The 20,331-nt window shown below is 38.7% G+C and overlaps 1 protein-coding gene and 1 long non-coding RNA gene across 2 annotated transcripts in view; both read right to left on the minus strand.

The window, feature by feature from the left end:
* Positions 1-8,503: 8,503 nt before the first annotated feature.
* LOC145445039 (uncharacterized) overlaps positions 8,504-20,331 on the minus strand; it is a 53,648-nt gene continuing 41,820 nt past the window's right edge. Inside the window, exons 4-6 of the mRNA XM_080323136.1 lie at positions 19,447-19,560; positions 18,483-18,587; positions 8,504-8,807 (exon numbers count right to left, since the gene is read on the minus strand). Coding sequence (XP_080179262.1) covers positions 8,562-8,807; positions 18,483-18,587; positions 19,447-19,560 — 465 coding nt within the window. The 3' untranslated portion in view covers positions 8,504-8,561. The remainder of the gene's footprint in view (positions 8,808-18,482; positions 18,588-19,446; positions 19,561-20,331) is intronic.
* LOC145445030 (uncharacterized) lies at positions 12,643-17,514 on the minus strand. Its single transcript, XR_013916856.1, has 6 exons — positions 17,386-17,514; positions 16,777-16,885; positions 16,520-16,716; positions 15,603-15,716; positions 14,534-14,637; positions 12,643-12,781 (listed from the first exon to the last, which is right to left on the minus strand). It is a non-coding gene; the product is annotated as an uncharacterized LOC145445030 (long non-coding RNA).

Consider the following 20,331-nt stretch of genomic DNA (forward strand, 5'->3'; position numbering starts at 1 on the left):
TTGCTCCCTGCCTTGAGATGCAGTCTTTGAATCCACAGCTGAATGTCACCATGTTATGAGATAAGATCTCCAGAATATTCCACGTTGCTGTCATTGCAGTCATGTATAGTCACATTCCTCCTTGCGTGTTTGTTTCGTGACTGATGCTACCCCAGTAATTGTGCGAAACATTTTCAATCAGCAACATACAGCGGGGTTTCTCTATGGTATAACCTTTAGCTACCCTGATTCCTCCAGCAAGTTCATGATCATAACGAAATATATCCCATTATCCTGATGACATTCAACGTAGTAATAGGTCCATTTTGTGAAAATGTTTTCCCAACGTTGGTATCAGTTGAAACAAGATAATATCCGATACCCCTTTTGTGATAACTTTTCGCAACTTTTATCGTACTTGCAGTGAGAAATATCGATAGTTAGTGTAACAGCAATATTACTTTATATCTGTGAGAAATATAGGCCTACATACAACAAGCAAGTTTCTGGATTGAAACAATAATACCTTACAGTATGCAAATTTTAGCCAGTAAGATCCGCTCACAGCGGCATACCAGCATCTAAGCCCTCTTCAAAGATTTCAACAATACATAAATCACCAAGGTAAGCTGATCTTACCTCGAATTACTAAACAGCCACACTAAATAACTAAAACCGTCTGCTTTGCTCTGCTCACAGCTACTACGCTTTCTTCGATATTGATTGACGTAATTAGACATCCAGAACTCTTCTGAATTTTCGTCATGTAATTTTTTGGTCAAGCATTGTTTGATTACAGAGGATGTATAGTTTGATTGAGAAATGACTTTGATGTGATAAGAAAAAACCACACCGCAATCAAGTTTCTGCTGCTGGTCTGCCTCATCCTCCAAATTCCAGATATCATGTAACCGCTTGAAAATTGGAAGTCAACTCCAAGGAGCGTTGATTGGAGATCAGTGATGCATCATGTCTGTTAAGTGCAGCTCCATCAACTGTTTCAAGGCGACGTGCGATGGCGATGCAGAACTTAATTTACCGCACTTTATCATGTGATCGTCGATTTTAGTGGTGTTAGTGGTAGTTATTTAGGACTGGCTGGTTTTAATATAATGACTGAAGCACCGTCGACGTCTAGTGGGTTACCCACAAAGACGCAGAAAAATAGTGACGTATGGAAGGATTTCACTCTGATGCATAATAATGGCGAGTATACTGATGATTGTGAAAGTTTACTGTTGATTCTGTGATGATTGTGAAATCCTGTGGCCAAATGCAATTACTTTTCATTACTTTTTTCATGTTACTGCTTTTCGAGCTTGCCGTTCATCGCTTCGATATCTGTTCCTATGATATCTGTGATTTTTTGTTGCTGCTCTAATAATGTCTGTGATTTGCATTGTTAAATAGCTGGTTCGTGGTACAGAACTTGAATATAGCTTTCAATACAACATCCATTGTAGCAGTAAATTTATTAAACTCGAAGATTTCTCGGGTGCCTCTTTTCAAGAGTTATCGGCACACTGAAGGGATTTAAACCACTGAGCCATATAAACACTGGAGTGCGCTACTCGCGATATTTACGTTGTCACTAGAAACAGTTGCATTGTGGGGAATAGGCTGGACGATTTAGTACAGGAGCTTATGGAAAAACGTCCAGTTTTAACATATATTTGATTCGTATTGGGTTTGTAGTATTTTATACGAATGGAGATTTGAATGAATAGTCATCGTACACTGTAAGCTTAAACGCGTGCATTTATGCACCTAAAAAACAAACAATATTCGAATTTTTTTTTAGATGCAACGTTGTGTGGTAGTGATGTATGTCATAATATTGTGTGGTCAGAAGTGGCATGTCCGTTCCTATCGCTGCAGAGCTCGAAATTATGTACCTGAAATACCTCCACAGGCTCTTCTCGAAACAATATTTTATTTCAAAAGAGTCGGTTGTAGAATGTACAATAAAAGAAACAGTGTAAATTGCCATTAAATATGACAATACAAATTGAAAACATAACAATTTTTTGACACAGTAAGACAGGATTTTATAGAGTAATAACAGAGCTTCAATACACAATTGAATAGACACTTACGTGACCTTTGACACGAGCCAATCAGGTTGCAGCAGGATGTAAACAAAGAACAAGCCCGGGCAAGCTTACTAAGAGTTCTTATGGAAAAAGGTTGAAAAATGAAGGTTTTAAGCAAGATTACGTTGAATTGGGGATGACTGGCCAAAATGAATAGTAATAGCGTAGAGCTAGTATGAAGTTGCAGCTTTTAATCTAGGATGAACATGAATGGTGGCAAGTACGCACCAGCGTGCTGTGTCCAAATGCACGGGTTTTTGACAACTTTTCGGATTAAGCGACGATTGTTGTATACTATACTATAGGATTGTGGTAATGCATATTTTGACGATTTCATAGGCTCCAGGTCTCGAGCAACATTTTCAAGCATATCTCATGTTCAGAAATATATATACTATAAAATATAGCTGCTGCCACACATCACAATTTTTGTGTATTGATTATGAAACTCGAAAGCTATGGAGATTCTATCGAATTTATGGATTTGAGTGGAACAGCATCTTCTTCTAACACCGCGGAGAAAGCTACGAAGTATTTCATGGAGCGCTACGCACACGATTTAGGGATAAAGATTGAGGAGACAATCCACTCTTTTTGGAAGCAATATTCTAGTGAACAGCCAATGTTATCGCAACTTGCGGAAAAGTGAGATAACACACTCAATGGAAATACACGTTCTCGGAAAATCCATTATTGATTCGTCTTGCACTTGTAAGACAGGGTAAGTAAGGAAAAAGACATTTTTTTAGAGACTACTGCAATAGATATTTTAACCATGATTTATTTTCATATTAGGTTCTGATATATGCTCTCATGCATATGCATTGATTAAGACAAGCCAGCACCTGAAGCTAAAAGGACTACATTGTGATTTGCATCAGCATCAGTGAGCTCCATCGTGATTGACAAGCAATCTCTCCACCGCACTCGCAACCGATCAACTCCTGCCTCAAGGTAGATTTTGGTGTATCTGGTGTCTTCAGTTTTATAACATTCCACCAAACACAAATAATCCTAGAACATTTTCATCTGGAGAATTGTTCATTCAACAAATTGGGCATCGAAATGAGCTTCAATGCACACCACTTGAATATCTAGACATGCACTGTTGGTACAGACTGACCTTGGCACCGCGCAAATACGATCCGTAGCATGCTATTAGGCATTACGATATTCACAATGGAACTGAATTTGCACAATTGCAGAATATGTTGCATCATTCATTTTTTATTTTCAATCTTGAATTAGAGTATGCAATTAGTCCACATTTGGTTAGTTGTGATCAGACATGGGGTGATTACTTCACGAATGTAATCGATTGCGATTATGATTACTTGTGAATCCCGCGATTACGATTACGATTACAGCAAAAACAGGAAGTAGTCGATTACGATTACGATTACATTTCAAAAGTAATCACGATTACTCACGATTACATTTGTTTTGCTTCTCAGAACTAATTTCAGAAGAGATATTGGAAGACAATATAAGGCTTGCGATGAAAAGGTCTAATGAGATAACAACTTTCTTTATATATCCTACGTCATTTGCTTGTTACGTCATAATGTACCCACTACCCATTGCCCAACTCTAGGGCCTATGCAGGACTATTCGTCGCACCCATCGATTTGCATTCTTGCCAGGTCCGTAACTGCCACACCCCAAACTCTCCAATAGGACCGGGAGCAAGCGCTAAGGGGACTCAGAAGTATTTCGTAAATCTACATAAATTATCATCGAGTATTTTCAAGAGAGTTAATTAACTTGAAAATTTTCTTCGAGCTTCGGGATTTAATATGTCTCTAAATAGCTTGATTTTGAAATGCATACCTATCCCCCTCAAGAAAAAAAGCATGCATAATTTATAGGAATAGGCATTTCGGTGGCGGTTATTACCCCGCCACGACACACCAAAAGACGTAGGCTATGCAATTCCGGACAACATGCAACTCCCCAAAGTGTGCTACCAAAGAATGACCTTGTCAGTGGGCGTGACGAATAGTCCGGTCTTTCCAATCTGAGCCCCATTAATGCAAATGCCAACCGGGGCATGACAATTTGTGTGTGAATCTCACGAAAGTTTTTCTTTTAGTCTGCTACGATTGGGCGACTACAGTATCTTTTGATAAAAGACGTAAGGTCACGAATTAACAACATACAATAAAATAATTATAACAACATAGCAGATGCTATAATTAGGAATTACGTGCCCCCAGCTCTACTGGTAAATCTGAATGAATAGCAATATCATTCAATTACCAATATTATCGACGAAATTCAGTCATCAACATGAAAACTGACCATCCTATGGAGCCCCAATACCCAGGGTTGTATAATGACTCGAGTCGTCATTTTTTGGTAACTAGACTTGACTCGAGTCATTTTTTCAAATACGTAAATTGACTCGACTTGTCACATGACTCGGGACTAGAACGGCCAAGACAGACATTCCATGTAAATACGAAGAATAGTAAAGTGCCCAGATTATTTGTATTTCGTCTATCAGTCCTGATACTTGGAAATAGGGCCATCAACTGTGAAAAATGATGAAAATTACTATATTATAAACACGAGCCATTCTATATCACTCGAGCAGAGATGAAAAAAGTGGGTTGAACCGGATTGATCTGAAAACTGATCTGTGAACATAACGACTTGACTCAGACTCGACCCTATACTAACTGACTTGGACTCGGACGTGACTCGGAGGTGAATTGAAAATGACTCGACCTGACTCGAGTTTTTGTAAATGACTCGACTTGACTCGAGTCAAAACTATCAAAGTGAGATTGACTTGTGACTCGAAACATTGTGATTTGGTTACAATTACAACCCTACCAATACCAACGTTTGGAGTGGAGGACGAATTACTGTTTTGGTCCTGATTGTACCTACAACCCACGCTAACATGGTGAATAAGCGGATGGCTATATGGCGACATGTATAAATATAGAGTGAAGAATTGTGAAATAACGGTTGGTGCCCGTTTCAAGTAGAGTCATATGAGAATAAGATAAAGTGAACTTAAAATTCTACCTTCCACTTAATACAGATACTGCAAGCTGCCGTTACGAGAAACAGCAAAGCACGGTTTGGTTATGATGTATATCAGCAGCTGCTGATTTAAACCATCGTAACGTGTTTTATTTGACGAGTACAAAATTTCAAATCTTTGTCCGGCGTACCTACAAATACATACGTATACTACATACATAGTCCTATACTGCTCGCCAAGCAGCAACGGTCAAACTGCGTCTAAGCATAACCGTACATCAATACATAAGTTACTATTTGAAACTAAGCGGACTGGTGATTATTACCTTGCTGCGAAGTAGTGGCGTCTGTAGTGTATTGCTAACCTGATATACAACATGGCTTACGTTGTTCCAATAATCACACAGCAATGTACGTCGAATATATATTTACTACGTGTGGATACTTCTTACGCAAGGACGAGCAAAGCTAATACATCTGACGTAATAATGAGCAGTGGTGTTTGCAAATCAACCGTTTGCGCTATCAATAACCTGGTATAATATCTCATCCTTGTTCACGAATGTTCGGTTATGTCATATTCATTGCACAAATAAAAAGTAATCGTTCATTCACAAAGAAATCGATTAGATATGTGAAGTAGTCGATTACGATTACTTTGGATTATTTTCGAATGTAATCGATTGCGATTACGATTACTTGAAAATGCTGTAATCGTCGTAATCGATTACGATTACTAATCGCGATTACCCCATGTCTGGTTGTGATACACAATGCTGCATAGTATGACACCGGTCAAAATTTTATACTCCTTGATTCTTCCGATCAGCTGTTCAATATGAATACGTTCTCTCGCCATCTTTCTTGTTGTGGAACAGTCTGGCTCAGGCATTTGACGTTGTGTAAATCATGTGCAGGAATATTTAAATCTAGATTCAATTTCTTGATTTCAGACTCACTGGTGAATCCCTTTTCTGCCATGATAGCATTGCCTGGCTCACCATAGCTGAACTCCATCATTTTCTTGCATTTCTTGTCGAATCCACATATTTAACTAGTATTTCGATCTGAAATGCTCCCTGTGAATATTTCCTGCACAAAAGTAAGTGTACCACAATCCATCAATCCTTTCAAAGTTGTATGTGATTTATTGACAGTCAATAAATCATTCTAGATTTGAGAAATCATGAATGAATGCAAATGGTGCATTTTTAAGAACCACATATCTACATGGCCAAATCGCGATTTAATGAAGCAGTTACATGTGGCTGACCCAATGGTTTAATACTATGCTTACAGCAATACTATAAATTTGACGTTAGTAGGATAAGTCGGACAATTCAGAAAGAATTTAATGTAGTCTAGCATAAAATTTCAGCTTCTCCGCATCTTTTGACATTATGATGCTCCTCTGAGAACTGAACTTCACTAGCAATAATTGTCCGTCAATTTGTAATTTTCCTGGACGAGTTTCCTGTTTTGTGCTTCTATACTTCTTCCAAAAATTTGATTTTCTTGCGTTTTATCCATCGACTTCCTCTTTCTGCAGCTTCATAAAAGAAATCCATCAAGCCTGCACAAAATATATAATATGTTTATTTTACAGAGCAATACTGCTGTGCAGGCACCTGTCAAGGCGTACTCGTCCGACTCATGCAACGTATCACCGCTACCAATTTCAACCATTCATCTCGTTATTAAATATATATTGCTCTCAACAATTTCAATACATTACACACCATCAAGCAACAAGACTGGAGTGGAATAAAACGAGACACACACCAAGTCGATTGTGGCATCAAGTGTGACAGCATTTCAGATTGGACTCATTTTGAAACACAGAATTGTTTCATCTAGGTTATGTCACGATTCAATATTTTTGGTACAATAATAGATATGTCATTTTAATTATAAAATGAGAATTCAGATGACTACAAGGAAGTCCACATGCCTTTATCCAGATTTTACATTCTTCCATGCATGTTATTGGCTCTGGGAAAGGTAAAAGCGCACACCAGGAACGGTCTGGGTAGCCATCTCCATGTTACACAGGCTATTAGCACAGTGTTTATCCGGCATTTATCCTGATAGATTCAACACAAGAGCTAGATTTCAGCTGGGAACGGATCATGTTGCCTAACATATATCATATTAATACGATCATTGAATATGCAGGCAAGTGTCCAGTGTAACAGTAATTTGCTAGATAATGATACAGACTGTAGACTGTACTATATACGAATGTCGATTCCATAAATAGAACGCATATAACGCCAAGCCCACATAATGGATACCACACATATCCTGACTCAAGATTCCTCCAATACATGCTATTCGGTACGACAATCCTATAGTATACGACTAAGGATAATACAGCAATAGTTGCGCTTCATCCGAAAAGTTGTCAGAAATTCATTCATTTGGACATACCATGCTGATGCGTGCTTGCCACCATTCATGCTTATTGTAGGTTATAACACTGCAAATACATACTAGCTCTACGTTATTACCATTCACCAAAGCCAGCTATTCCCAATTCAATGTAATTTTGCTACAAACCTATATTTTTCAACCCTTTTCCGTATGAGCTCATAGTAAGCTTGCCCGGGCTTGTTCTTTGTTTACATCCTGCTGCAACCTGATTGGTTCATGTCAAAGGTCACGTAAGTGTCTATTGTATATGTTCATATTGAAATGAACACAAATATTTTCGGATGACACTCGTCAGCCACTAGTGGAGAATTACAAATAACATTGTATATCAACAATCGTATCACAAAATATGCCTTCACCAGCATGAAATTTCGAGAGCGAGCGTTCAATGCACTATTCCCATGCAGGTGGTACACTAACTCTGTCAACAGGAGTTCGTGTACCACCTGGGAATGTAGTGTGTTCTCTCTCTCTCGAAATTTCATGCTGGTGGCGTCATATTTTGTGATACGATTGTTGATACACAATGTTCTTTCCAATTCTCTACTAGATTTGCTGACGAGTGTCGACCGAAAATATTCGGGTTCATTTCAATATTAATATACTAAACAGTAATAACAGTATAAAAGAACTGGATTCGGAACTAAAGCAAGGTGTATGTTCAGTAATGTCGTCAATAAATATTGTTTCTCACAAACTGACTAGTTTCATGATCAAATGATTGATTGAATTGCCAAAAAACCATAGTAAACCAATTTTGGCTCAACAGTATGTTATTTTGGAACAGCCCTAATGTACAGTACCACTAAAAACGAAAAGTTAACTAATTGAAGGCATAGCAAAAGTCTAGCCACAAAAAACAACCAATTATTGTGCAAATGCAAAAAGTAACAAATCCACTATGTACAGGTACATTCCATACCAAAAGAAAGCAGTACTCACAGTACAAGTACTTGTAGAAAGGGAGATTTATTAGCCTACATTTTTTTCAATCAATTGCTGGGCATTTCGATAATTCTTCCCAAATTGACGAGCATGTTCGACTGAAATCCCGAATTTCTATCACCAACAAGGACACGTTGAATGAATGGCATCATTTTGAAAGACCTTTGGATAGCTAAGATCCCATGCGTAATAGCATGCTACGAAATCAATTATCATCTCAACCGGTCTTCTTTGGTTCCCGGATCTGCGCTTGATGGTGATGCCATTGGCCGCAATCCATGATTGTTCATCTCCATTCTTATGACGTGCAATCAAAAGATGAGGAGGAGTCAACTTTGAAGTCGTTAAATCGACTGTATGTGCCTGGAATTAAAACAATATGTTAGCTTCAAATTATTTTGCTAAATATTCACATGCGAATCCAGAGCACATGAGAAATGCTTGTGGGAGGCTTCTCACGACTCGACTCGACACAATATGTGTATTGACTTGACTTGAGTCATTGCGCATGACTCGAACCAAGTCATATGACTTGAGACTCAGATGACCAAGAAAGACATTTCATCGTAATTTCAAAGAGTACTCGAATAGCCACACTATTGGCATTTCTTCTATTGGTACTGGCGCTTAAAACTGCTACCAGAAATAATAAAAGTAAGGAAAATTAGTGTATTATAAATGCGAACCATTCGATATCACCAAACAGTCATAAAAAGTTTAACAAGACTTGAACTGGAAACTGAGCAGTCAACACAATGACTTGGACTCGACTCGAGTCATAATACCATGAATTGGACTCGAACCTCTACTTGTTGACTTGGACTCGGACTTGACTCGAGTCAATCCTATAAAAGTGATATTGAGTTGTGACTCGGAGACTTGTGACTTGGTTACGACCCAGCTTCTCATACTAAAGATATAAGTGCAGTTGAATTGGAGAATAGTTTAAAGGGGCACTGCACTATAAAAATGATGTCGTCTCAGATTGAAGGGCGAAACGAAATTTTTTTTAGGCCACAGCCATTTTCTTCAAAACGCCGCCGTAAAAGAGTTGCAATTTATTAAATCTTCCACATGGGAACCATGCTCTAGCAGTCACGCAGAAATCGAACTTTATATCGTTGTCAGCCGATGTTATCAAGGAAATATGTCGTACACGCAAAGGGGGTTTACGGAAGATGTTCAGTCAGGAGATTTAGGTCAAAATCGGGCCTAGTGTATTCTATTTTTTTTAGGGCGTGTATGACATATTTCCTTCATAGCATCGGCTCACAACTATATAAATTTCGATTTCTGCGTGACTGCTAGAGTATGATTCCCCTGTGGAAAATTCAATAAATTGCAGCTCCATTACGGTGGCGTTCTGAAGAAAATGGCTGCGGCCTAAAAAAATTTTCTCGTTTCACCCTTGAATTTTGAGACCACATAGTTTTTAGAGTGCAGTGCATCATTAATAAGCTTAGCTCCAAAGGGCAAATTGATTTTAAGTTCTTATATTATTCGATTATAAATTGAAGCATTAATTGATTCACCAATTGTGTACAGATGCATAAATTTCTCTACATCATCAGAATCTCAAGGGGTACCAATGAACCTCGGACTTCGTTCGATCATAACTTGTTCGCTGCCTAATCCTAAAGGAGCACTGCGCTATAAAAAAGATGTGGTCACAAATTAACCCGCAGGTCGAAAAAATTTGCCGCAGCCATTGTCTTCAGAAAGCCACCGTAATGGTGCTGCAATTAAATTAGGGTTGACATACGACCTCCTTTAGGAGGATTTGTCCTTTTTCAGGTTTTCGAAATTGTCGTCCCAGGACGCGTAAATGTCTTCCTTTTTGGCAGCTCCAGTACTGTTTGTGTGAAAATCCTCCTTTCCCGATACCAAAATATGATAAACATAAACTAAATGAATTTAGCATAAGACCCGTTACGCTCGAGCTTCCGCGTTTCTAGTGCGTTAACTTCACAATCGCTTTACTCGCCGTGACTTCTATATTTTCGCAACGGGTTAAGAATCGATAACGCGCAGCCACGTCAGTCGGTCCAAATTCTGCAGCTCCAATACGTCAAGCGCAGTGTTTAGCATAGCATAATATACCTTCGTTTTGGGACGGTTCAAGAATTTCGATCATACATAAGGATTCTATTTTATAGAACTTCTATGGGTATCTAAACTGAAGCAGATCCATACACTGTAAACTGAAACGCGTGCATTTATGCACCTAAAAAACACACAATATTCGAATTTTTTTTTAGATGCCACATTGTGTGGTAGGGATGTATGTCATAATATTGTGTGGTCTGAAGTGGCATGTCCGTACCTATCACTGCAGAGCTCTAAATTATGTATCTGATATACCTCCAAAGGCTCTTGAAACAATATTGTATTTTAAAAGAATCAGTTGTAAAATGTACGGTAAAAGTGTAAATTGCCGTTATAAATATGGCAATAAAAATTGAAAACAACATTTTTTTGACACAGTAAGACAGGATTTTATACAGTAATAACAGAGCTTCTTGGAGGTACAGAACTTCAATATACAATTGAATAGTATATGTTCAATGTTCATATTGAAATGAACCCGAATATTTTCGGCTGACACTCGTCAGCGGTAATCGTCAGTAACCAGCAAAGAACATTGTATATCAACAAAATCGTATCACAAAATATGACGTCACCAGCATGAAATTTCGAGAGAGAGAGCGTTCAGTGCACTATTCCGATGCAGCTGGTACACGAACACCTTCTGTTGACAGAGTTCCGGCTGGTGTATTAAGTGAACCACAGTGTGCTAATCAAAGTACTAGAAAAACTCCAAGTCACTCGCGAAACGCTCAACGCCAACGAAGGATATACAACAACCCAATCGCAATAGTGGAAGTAAAGGGACTAATAGCAGCGGAAATCACATGTATAAAATACACCAGCCGAAACTCTGTCAATGGGATTTCGTGAACCAGCTGGGAATAGTTCACTGAACGCTCTCTCTCGAAATTTCATGCTGATGACGTCATATTTTGTGATACGTTTGTTGATATACAATGTCCTTTCCAAATCTCTACTAGATTTGCTGACGATTACCACTGACAAGTGTCAAAAGAAAATATTCGGGTTCATTTCAATATGAATATACTATGTAACAGTAATAACAGTATAAAAGAACTGGATTTGGAACTAAAGCAAAGTGTATGTACAGTAATGTTGCCAATAAATATTGTTTCTCACGAATTGACTAGTTACGTGATCAAATGATTGAATTGCCTAAAAACCATAGTAAACCAATTTCGGCTCAGCAGCATGTTATTTTGGAACAGCCCTAATGTACAGTGCCACTAAAAAACGAAAAGTTTACAAATTGAAGGCATAGCAAAAGTCTAGCCACAAAAAAACGAATTATTGTGCAAATGCAAAAAATCCAATATCTACAGGTACATTACATGACAAAAGAAAGCAATGGGGTTAGGTACAATGATTCGATTACTCGAATCTGAATCGAGTAATAATTTTAATGATTCGAGTCGAGTAGTAAAATTCATTTTTTCGAGTACCGTAATTATACGCTCCTCGCCACTGCACGTTAATTTATCAACAATAATTATAGTTTCGATACAATTTTTCCGTGAAAGCCTTGAAACATTGACTGGCCGTATCGCAGCATGGGCGACATACAGTACAACGCTACGAACGTTACAGAAAATATACATTTCCCAAGTCGTGATCATCTCATAACATTGTCACGAAGTGCAATGAAACCCGTATGGCCGAACAATCTTTGATGTGATCAATAACAGGCATTATATTATTTGTGGTGGCATGAAAGGTACATATTTAAGCTTTGACATATTACATTCTGTTATTACGTCATAATGAGTGATACTCGAATACTCGACTCGAAGCATTTTACGTGATTCAGAATCGAATCACTCAGGTACTCGATTTTGCCCAGCCCTAGAAAGTAGTAGTAGTACCCACAGTACAAGTACTTGGAGCAGGGGAGATTAATTAGCCTACATATTCCCAATCGATTGCTGGACATTTTGATATTTTTTCAAAAAATTGACGAACTTGTTCGACTGAAATCGCGGATTTTTATCACCAACAAGGACACGTTGAATGAATGGCATTATTTGAAAGACCTTGGGATAACTAAGATCCCATGCGTAATAGCATGCTACGAGATCAATTATCCTCTACGGTCTTCTTTCGTTTTCGGATCTGCGCTTGACGGTGATGCTATTGGCCGAAATCCACGATTGTTCATCTCCATTCTCTTGACGTGCAATCAAAAGATGAGGAGGAGTCAACTTTGAAGTCATTAAATCGACTGTATGTGCCTGGAATTAAAACAATATGTTAGCTTTAAATTATATTGCTAAATATTCACGTGCGAATCCAGAGCACATGACCAACTTCAGCTAGAAATGCTTTTATGAGACTTCTCATCTGGGTTGTAATGACTTGAGTCACGACTTTCTGATGACTCGTGTCATTTTCTCAAAACAAAAAAATAACTTGACTCGACTTGGATATGAGTCATTGCACATGACTCGAACCAAGTCATATGAATCGAGACCCAGACGGCCAACAAAGACATTTCATTGTAATTTCGAAGAATACTAAAATAACCACACTATTGGCATTTCTTCTATTGGTACTGGCACTTGAAAATGCGACCAGAAACTACTAAAAGTAAGGAAAATTAGTGTATTATAAATTATGCGAACCATTCGATATCACCAAACAGTGATAAAAAGTGGATTTAACAGGACTTTAACTGGAAACTGAGCAGTCAACACAATGACTTGGACTCGGACTCGAGTCATAACACCATGACTCGAACTCGAACCTCTACTTGTTGACTTGAACTAGGACTTGACTCGGTGGTGAATTGAAAATAACTCAACTTGACTCGAGTCAATCCTATAAAAGTGAGATTGAATTGTGACTCGGAGCCTTGTGACTTGGTTACGACCCTGCTTCTCATGCTAAAGATATAAATGTAGTTGAATCAACGAATAGTCTAAAGGGGCACTGCACTCTAAAAATGATGTCGTCCCTAATTGAAGGGCAAACGAGAAAAATTTCAGGCTGCAGCCATTTTCTTCAGAACGTCACCGCAATGGAGTTTCAATTTATTGAAATTTCCACAAGAACATCACGCAGAGATCGAACTTTATATCATTGTCACCCGATGTTATAAAGGAAATATGTCGTACACGCCAAGGTGGTTTAGATGCGTCATTCAAGGGAAGTTGTTCAGTCAGGAGATTTATGTTAAAATCGGGCCTAGTATATTCTATTTCTTTAAGACATATTTCCTTCATATTATATTATTCGATTATAAATCGAAGCATTATTAGATTCACCAACTGTGATCAGATGCATAAATTTCTCTACATCATCAGAATCTTAAGGGGTACTAGTGAACCACGGACCTTGTTCGATCATAAATTGTTAGTTGGTTAATCTGAAAGGGGCACTGCGCTATACAAATGATGTGGTCTCAAATTAACTCGCGGGTCGAGAAAAAATTTACTGCAACCGTTGTCTTCAGAGCGCCACCGTAACGGTGCTGAAATAAAATTAGGGTTACCATACGACCTCCTTTATAAGGATTTGTACTCCTTTTTCAGGTTTTTGAAATTGTCGTCCTAGGACGCCTAAATGTCTTCCTTTTTGGCAACTCCAGTAGGCTACTGTTACTGTGAAAATCCTCCTTTCCCTATTCCAAAATATGATAAACATAAATTAAATGAATTTCGCATACGACCTGTTACGCTCGAGCTTCCGCGTTTCCTAATCCGTTGCGAAATTTCTGGTGCGATAACGTCACCATCGCTTTACTCGCCGCGACTTCTATATTTTCGCAACGGGTTAAAAATGGATGACGCGCAGCCACGTCAGTTGGCCTTAATACGAAAATTCTGCAGCTCCATTACGTCAAGCGCGGTGTTTAGCATAACATAATACACCTTCGTTTTGGGACGGCTCAAGAATTTCTATCATATATAAGGATTCTATTTTATAGAACTTCTATATATATCTGAGCTGAAGCAGATCCATACTAGACAGGTAGCAAATCTTACCTGACAAAGACATATCACACTCAAACCATGGTTCGACTTTATTTTCTTGTCTGTGAGAGGTTCTGCAGTTTGAGCAGTACATGAATTTCATCGTCTTCATTTCCCTGCAAACAAGTAGAATCATAATAAACAGGTGAAGGACTAATAAGAATATACAGGTGAGGGAAATTCCTGCACTTCAAATGCTTTCATTCCAGCCCATCCTTTTGAAATGCCAATTCACTAATCCGTATTATCGATGCTGCGTAGGCCTACTGCAAAATAGCGAGAATCATTTGTATGCAAAATGGGTTATCAATATCTCATGTGGACTATCGTCGGGGGTTTGATATAGCGCGTCCGCGTGCAGGCCTTACTACTGTCCGCAGAAACACTTTCCCCAAACAGTTCGTGTTTATGTATCTTTTTGATTAAAACTTATGCCCGTGGCTGAACAAATTATGCTCGTTGCCAATGCCGAATCTGGGTATTTACGTATGACAAGCGCACCCTGTAATTGTAATTATTGCGGGTTTGCGGCATATCTGCAATTTCTTTATCAGCATAACTTTGCCGGTTGATTGTCCAGTCCGATAAAATTGATCACTACTATGTATTTCGCACAGCGTGCTGATTTCACCAAAGTAACGATCTCTATTAGATGTACAAATTCGACCTCATCGTTAGAGACGTCGATTTCATCGCGCGCTCTGAGAAACACCATCTCCTATCGCGATTTGACGAACAAATAAACGTCCACCTTCTACAAATTGAAGTGCATTATTCGTATCGATGAGGGCCGCAAGCCGCGTTCAAAATATTTCAGCGGGAAATCGCATCGCTTAGCATTGTGTGATGCGATATGCGTGCACAGACGAATCTCGCTAATTGGTCGCGGCCCAGCGTAACACTGATAATAAGACTTGTCGAATATTAGAGTAAAAATGCTCATTTCAAAAGGACGTGGTTTTGCGTTTCAGAAAGAGGGGATCTCGACACCCCCTGGCTACGCGCCTGCCGCCACCCCATGCAAAAATAAAAGTCGGTGCCTATGACTATAGCACTGTTAATTATCAAACATAATACCAACCTCTTGATCAGTCTGCTCTCCAAAAACTTTATCAAGAGTGAGAAGCATTTCCATGTACTTCTCATGCATTTCTTCAACACTTCTATCAACAAGCAGTTGAAACTCATGCCTGATCTATTGAGAATAACAACGCGTTACTCAGAGCTGTTAGTCATGAATATGCACATCAGTTAAAACAGGTTAGCTCGAGTAAGTAAATTCATCCGTATTCATTCTAAAATACATAGTTATTCACTAACTTATCTTGATACGAACATAATTAGATTGTCTTTATTTATTCAATAATTTAATTATTATTAGCATATTGTATCACCATACCGTGCAGACTTTGACAAATAAATAATTCTAGTTGTCCAATTTCATCCAAGTAGTACGAAATCTCATTAATCTAATTCTAACCTAATTAGTTGGAAAGTTTCTATACTCTTTTAATTCTCATCCTATTCATTGTTCTTCTGAAAATGCCTAATTGATCATGGTATTTGGTAGTGAGCTAACAAAAATATCCGCCTCGTGCAACATCACGTCCAAATTTTCAGCTATGGTGCACAGACGCTAACCAATCTCATGCTCCTTCCTATGAAGTAGACTTGAATTTTGCAGGATTCCCTTGTCATTCATAATTTCTGTCAATTTTCAAGTTTTTGCAAATGGAGCAAAATCTTATTTGAAAAAAATTGTGCTTTAATTCTAATATAATTCAATTTGGAAGAGCTTAAAATTTTCTATAGTTGTCCAAGCCTGGTATAGTGTACACATGTCGTGTAATAGGAAAACAGTGTTTATATTAATGCAATAGAAAAATACATAGGCAATACAATTTTCAATTTGCCGAGGCACACAACCAATTTCATTTTACTGATTTTCGAAGTTATGACTGCAACTCAAAGTCCTCTTTAAGGAATGAAAGAACTCACCAGTCTAATATCTTGCAGCATCGGAAAGCTCTTCCAAATTTCAGCAACGCCACCGAATTCTAGCACCTTCAACTGATTACGTCTGTCGTGATGAGTGTACTTCATGAGAGCGATGACATTCGGCCAACTGGCGCCAGGTCTATTGAATTCTGTTTCGAACTGCACCCTAGCATCTTCAATAGTTAGATCGGGGTGACCTTTTGAATAACAGGAAACTTATAAATGATAAAAAAAAGAATAACCATCATCCCAATCACCTGATGAGCATAGACACAAAGCTGGAGCTCTCTATGAAGATGTACCAGATGCTTTTGTCTTTTGCATGAGATTCCTCAACTTTTGCGAAAGCTTTTTCGAGAAGTAATACTGAAAAGCATATGATCATGAATGCACAGCAGGTCGTAGTCAAGAGAGGACGGTGCTTCATAGCAGAACAAGTCCAGTGTCTTCATATTTTGAATACACTATGCCATAGATCCTGCATGACATGACAACACTCGGATGTTGTCTGTGACGCCTCAATAAATGTGTAGACAGCAAATCGGTAGTTCCGATATAAGGGCACAACCAACACTTTACATTAGACATTCTACCAAACCATATCAAGTAATTGAAACAGGTCAACTGCAAAACAAGATGTACAGCATAACTGCATCTGCCAGTGAGGTTTCATCACTAGGTCTACAAATATATATCTTCAGATGACATTACAGCATTAGCTCACATTTTTTATGGTGCATCAAGCTGCTAGATCGAAAATAGGTAATCTATATCTACTCATCCCGCTGGGCGCTGTGTGTGAAACTCGATAACACGAACATGACTTAATTTACAGATAATGTTGAAAATTTACCTAAACGAATTACCTTGCAGTAAATCAATGTGCTCCCTCTTGATTCCGTTTTGCACTAAATACATCTCCATTTCCTCGCTATATGCTATTTAGATTCACGTAACTAAGACCGAAAGATTAGCGATATATCTATCTCACTCACTCCGACCCTGCGTGGTATCGATCGATTGCGTGATACAGTCAGGTGACTCCGGTTACCGCTCCGATTGCGTCATACAGTCACGTGACTCAGTAAGTCATGCGTAAAGGAGAGACAGAGTCCATTTTTCATTTCATCAATAATAAAATACAACGCGTACTACTAATAACTGAATGATTGCTATACTGTTGTTCGATGGCAATGGCAGCGGTGCCGGATACAAGTAAAATGTTCAGCGTCGCGGTGTTTCATTTGTATTACAAATTTCTTCAGTAAGTTCGGCAGAAAAATAATACGACCACCTTTTTATTTCATCGCAATCTTTTGGTATGTAGATCTGATAATTTGTTTGTATAATAAACTGGAATGAGAAACAAGCAATTAACTATAAGCACATTTAAGAAAGTAAGACTAACATCAAGGAGTAACGTGAGTATCGTAGGTATGTAAAGTCAGATCAGAGCAAACCTCAAGAAAGCGAGTCTTCAGTCAAGTATTGGTACAGCACGACCATAATATCTGATCACCTACCTATTTGCTTCAAGCCCGGCACCACCGTCGGTTACAACCTTGGTTAGTTATATCAGTAATAATATTACTAATTAAACACTGCAGCCTGATGAAAAAGCTATAGCTTAGGGTCAATAACCATACCGATCAAATCACATTTTGCGAGGCTTTTCGAATTCCTTCCCAATTGATATCCGGTATGAATGTTTGACACCACATAAAATTCGTTCGGAATGACTACTGATATACATGTGAGCTCATAGACACATCATATGAGCATGAACCCACATCTTATAACATTCCTTGATGATGTGTGGACGTGCACACAACATGGCGGATTCTCGATGTCAGATCTCAGCCAATAATATGTGTCAGCCAAATATTGTATATACCTATGCGCAATGTTGTGTGTCATTCAGCGCTGTGAATTTACAGTGTACTAGACAGGTAGCAAATCTTACCTGACAAAGACATATCGCACTCAAACCATGGTTCGACTTTATTTCCTTGTCTGTGAGAGCCTTCTGCAGTTCGAGCAGGATATGAATTTCATCGTCTTCATTTTCCTGCAAACAATTAGAATCATAATAGACAGGTGAAAAACTAATAAGAACCATAATAGACAGGCAAGAAGCATTTCTGCAATTCAAAAGTTTCCATTCCAGCCATCACATTCCATTTCAGATAAAGGCAAGTTTGAGCATTAGCGCTGTACGCAAGTTGTGGAATTACTGATTAGATGCGCGCTATCTAGTTTGCTATCATCTGAAGGCTACTAATTCTTGTCTGCTTTATACACTCGTATTCCCTAGGTGTCACTTGTCAGTGTTTGATTTGTTATTAATACTGCGCATTGTGCAGTACACGGGGTTGAATTACGTTGTCAAAAATTGATGCAACACGAGATTCCCGATGGCGCAAATTCTTAATTTATTCGATTAGTTTGAACGACAACATTCTATGCTGATTTCCTTATTAGATGTACAAATTCGACCTCATCGTTAGAAACGTAGATTTCATCGCGGGCTCTGAGAAACACCACATCTCCTATCCTATCCTATCGCGATTTGACGAACAAATACACCTTCTACAAATTAAAGTGCATTATCTGCATCAATGAGGGCCGCAAGCCGCGTTCAAAATATTTGAGCGGGGAATCGCGTCGCGTAGCATTGTGCGATATGCGTGCACAAACGAATATCGCTAATTGGTCGCGGCCCCGGCCCCGCGTAACACCGATAATACGACTTGTTTAATTGCAACTGAATATTGGAGTCAGAATGGTCATTTCAAAAGATCGTTGTTTTGCGTTTCAAAAAGAGGGATTTCGACACCCCCTGGCTACGCGCTTGCCGCCACCCCATGCAAAAATAAAAGTCGGCGCCTATGACTGTAGCACTGTTAATTATCAAACATAATAAAAACTTCTTGATCAGTCTGCTCTCCAAAAACTTTATCAAGAGTGAGACGCATTTCCATGTACTTCTCATGCATTTCTTCAACACTTCTATCAACAAGCAGTTGAAACTCATGTCTGATCTATTGGGAATAACAACGCGTTACTCAGAGCTGTTAGTCATGAATATGCATATCACTTAAACAGGTTAGTTAGAGTAAGTAAATTCATCCATACTATTTATTTCAAAATGCATAGTTATTCACTAACTTATCTTGATACGAACATAATTAGATTTTCTTGATTTAATCATCACAATAATTGAATTATTTTTAGCATATGGTACCACGAAATCTCATTAATCTAATTCTAACCCAATTAGTTGAATGTTTCCATATTCTTTCAATTCTGATCATATTCATAATTCTTCTGAAAATGCTCAATTGACGTATTTGGTAGTGAGCTAACGAAAATATCCGTCTCGTGCAACATCAATAGTGAAGTTGATCGCTCGTGAGCGGCTAATTATTGCATGGGGCTCTTATGGGCGGGGTGGTGTTGTGCCTGAAAACCAGGGGTGGTGATGGTACCATTTTTGACCCCCCTTGTGGTGGTGATGGGCCATGTGTTCTTATGGATGCGGTGATGATGGTACCCTTTCTGGTATAGGCTGCGGCGATGATGTGCCGTGAAAACTCGTGGTGATGATGGTACCCTTTCAGACCCCCATGTGGTGATGATGTGCCTATGTGGTGATGATGGTACCCTTTCAGATATAGGCTGTGGCGACGATGTGCCCACGGATTCTTGTGTCGTAGTGAACTAACGTTGTGGATATAGGCCGCGGCGATGATGTGCCTGTCATGTATTCTTACGCGGTCTCTGGTGATTCTCTATGTGCTCTTATATGGGCG

The sequence above is a fragment of the Botryllus schlosseri genome, chromosome 1 (assembly GCF_051294905.1).
Source record: "Botryllus schlosseri isolate E-star chromosome 1, Bs_hap1, whole genome shotgun sequence".
Taxonomy (NCBI): Eukaryota; Metazoa; Chordata; class Ascidiacea; order Stolidobranchia; family Styelidae; genus Botryllus; species Botryllus schlosseri.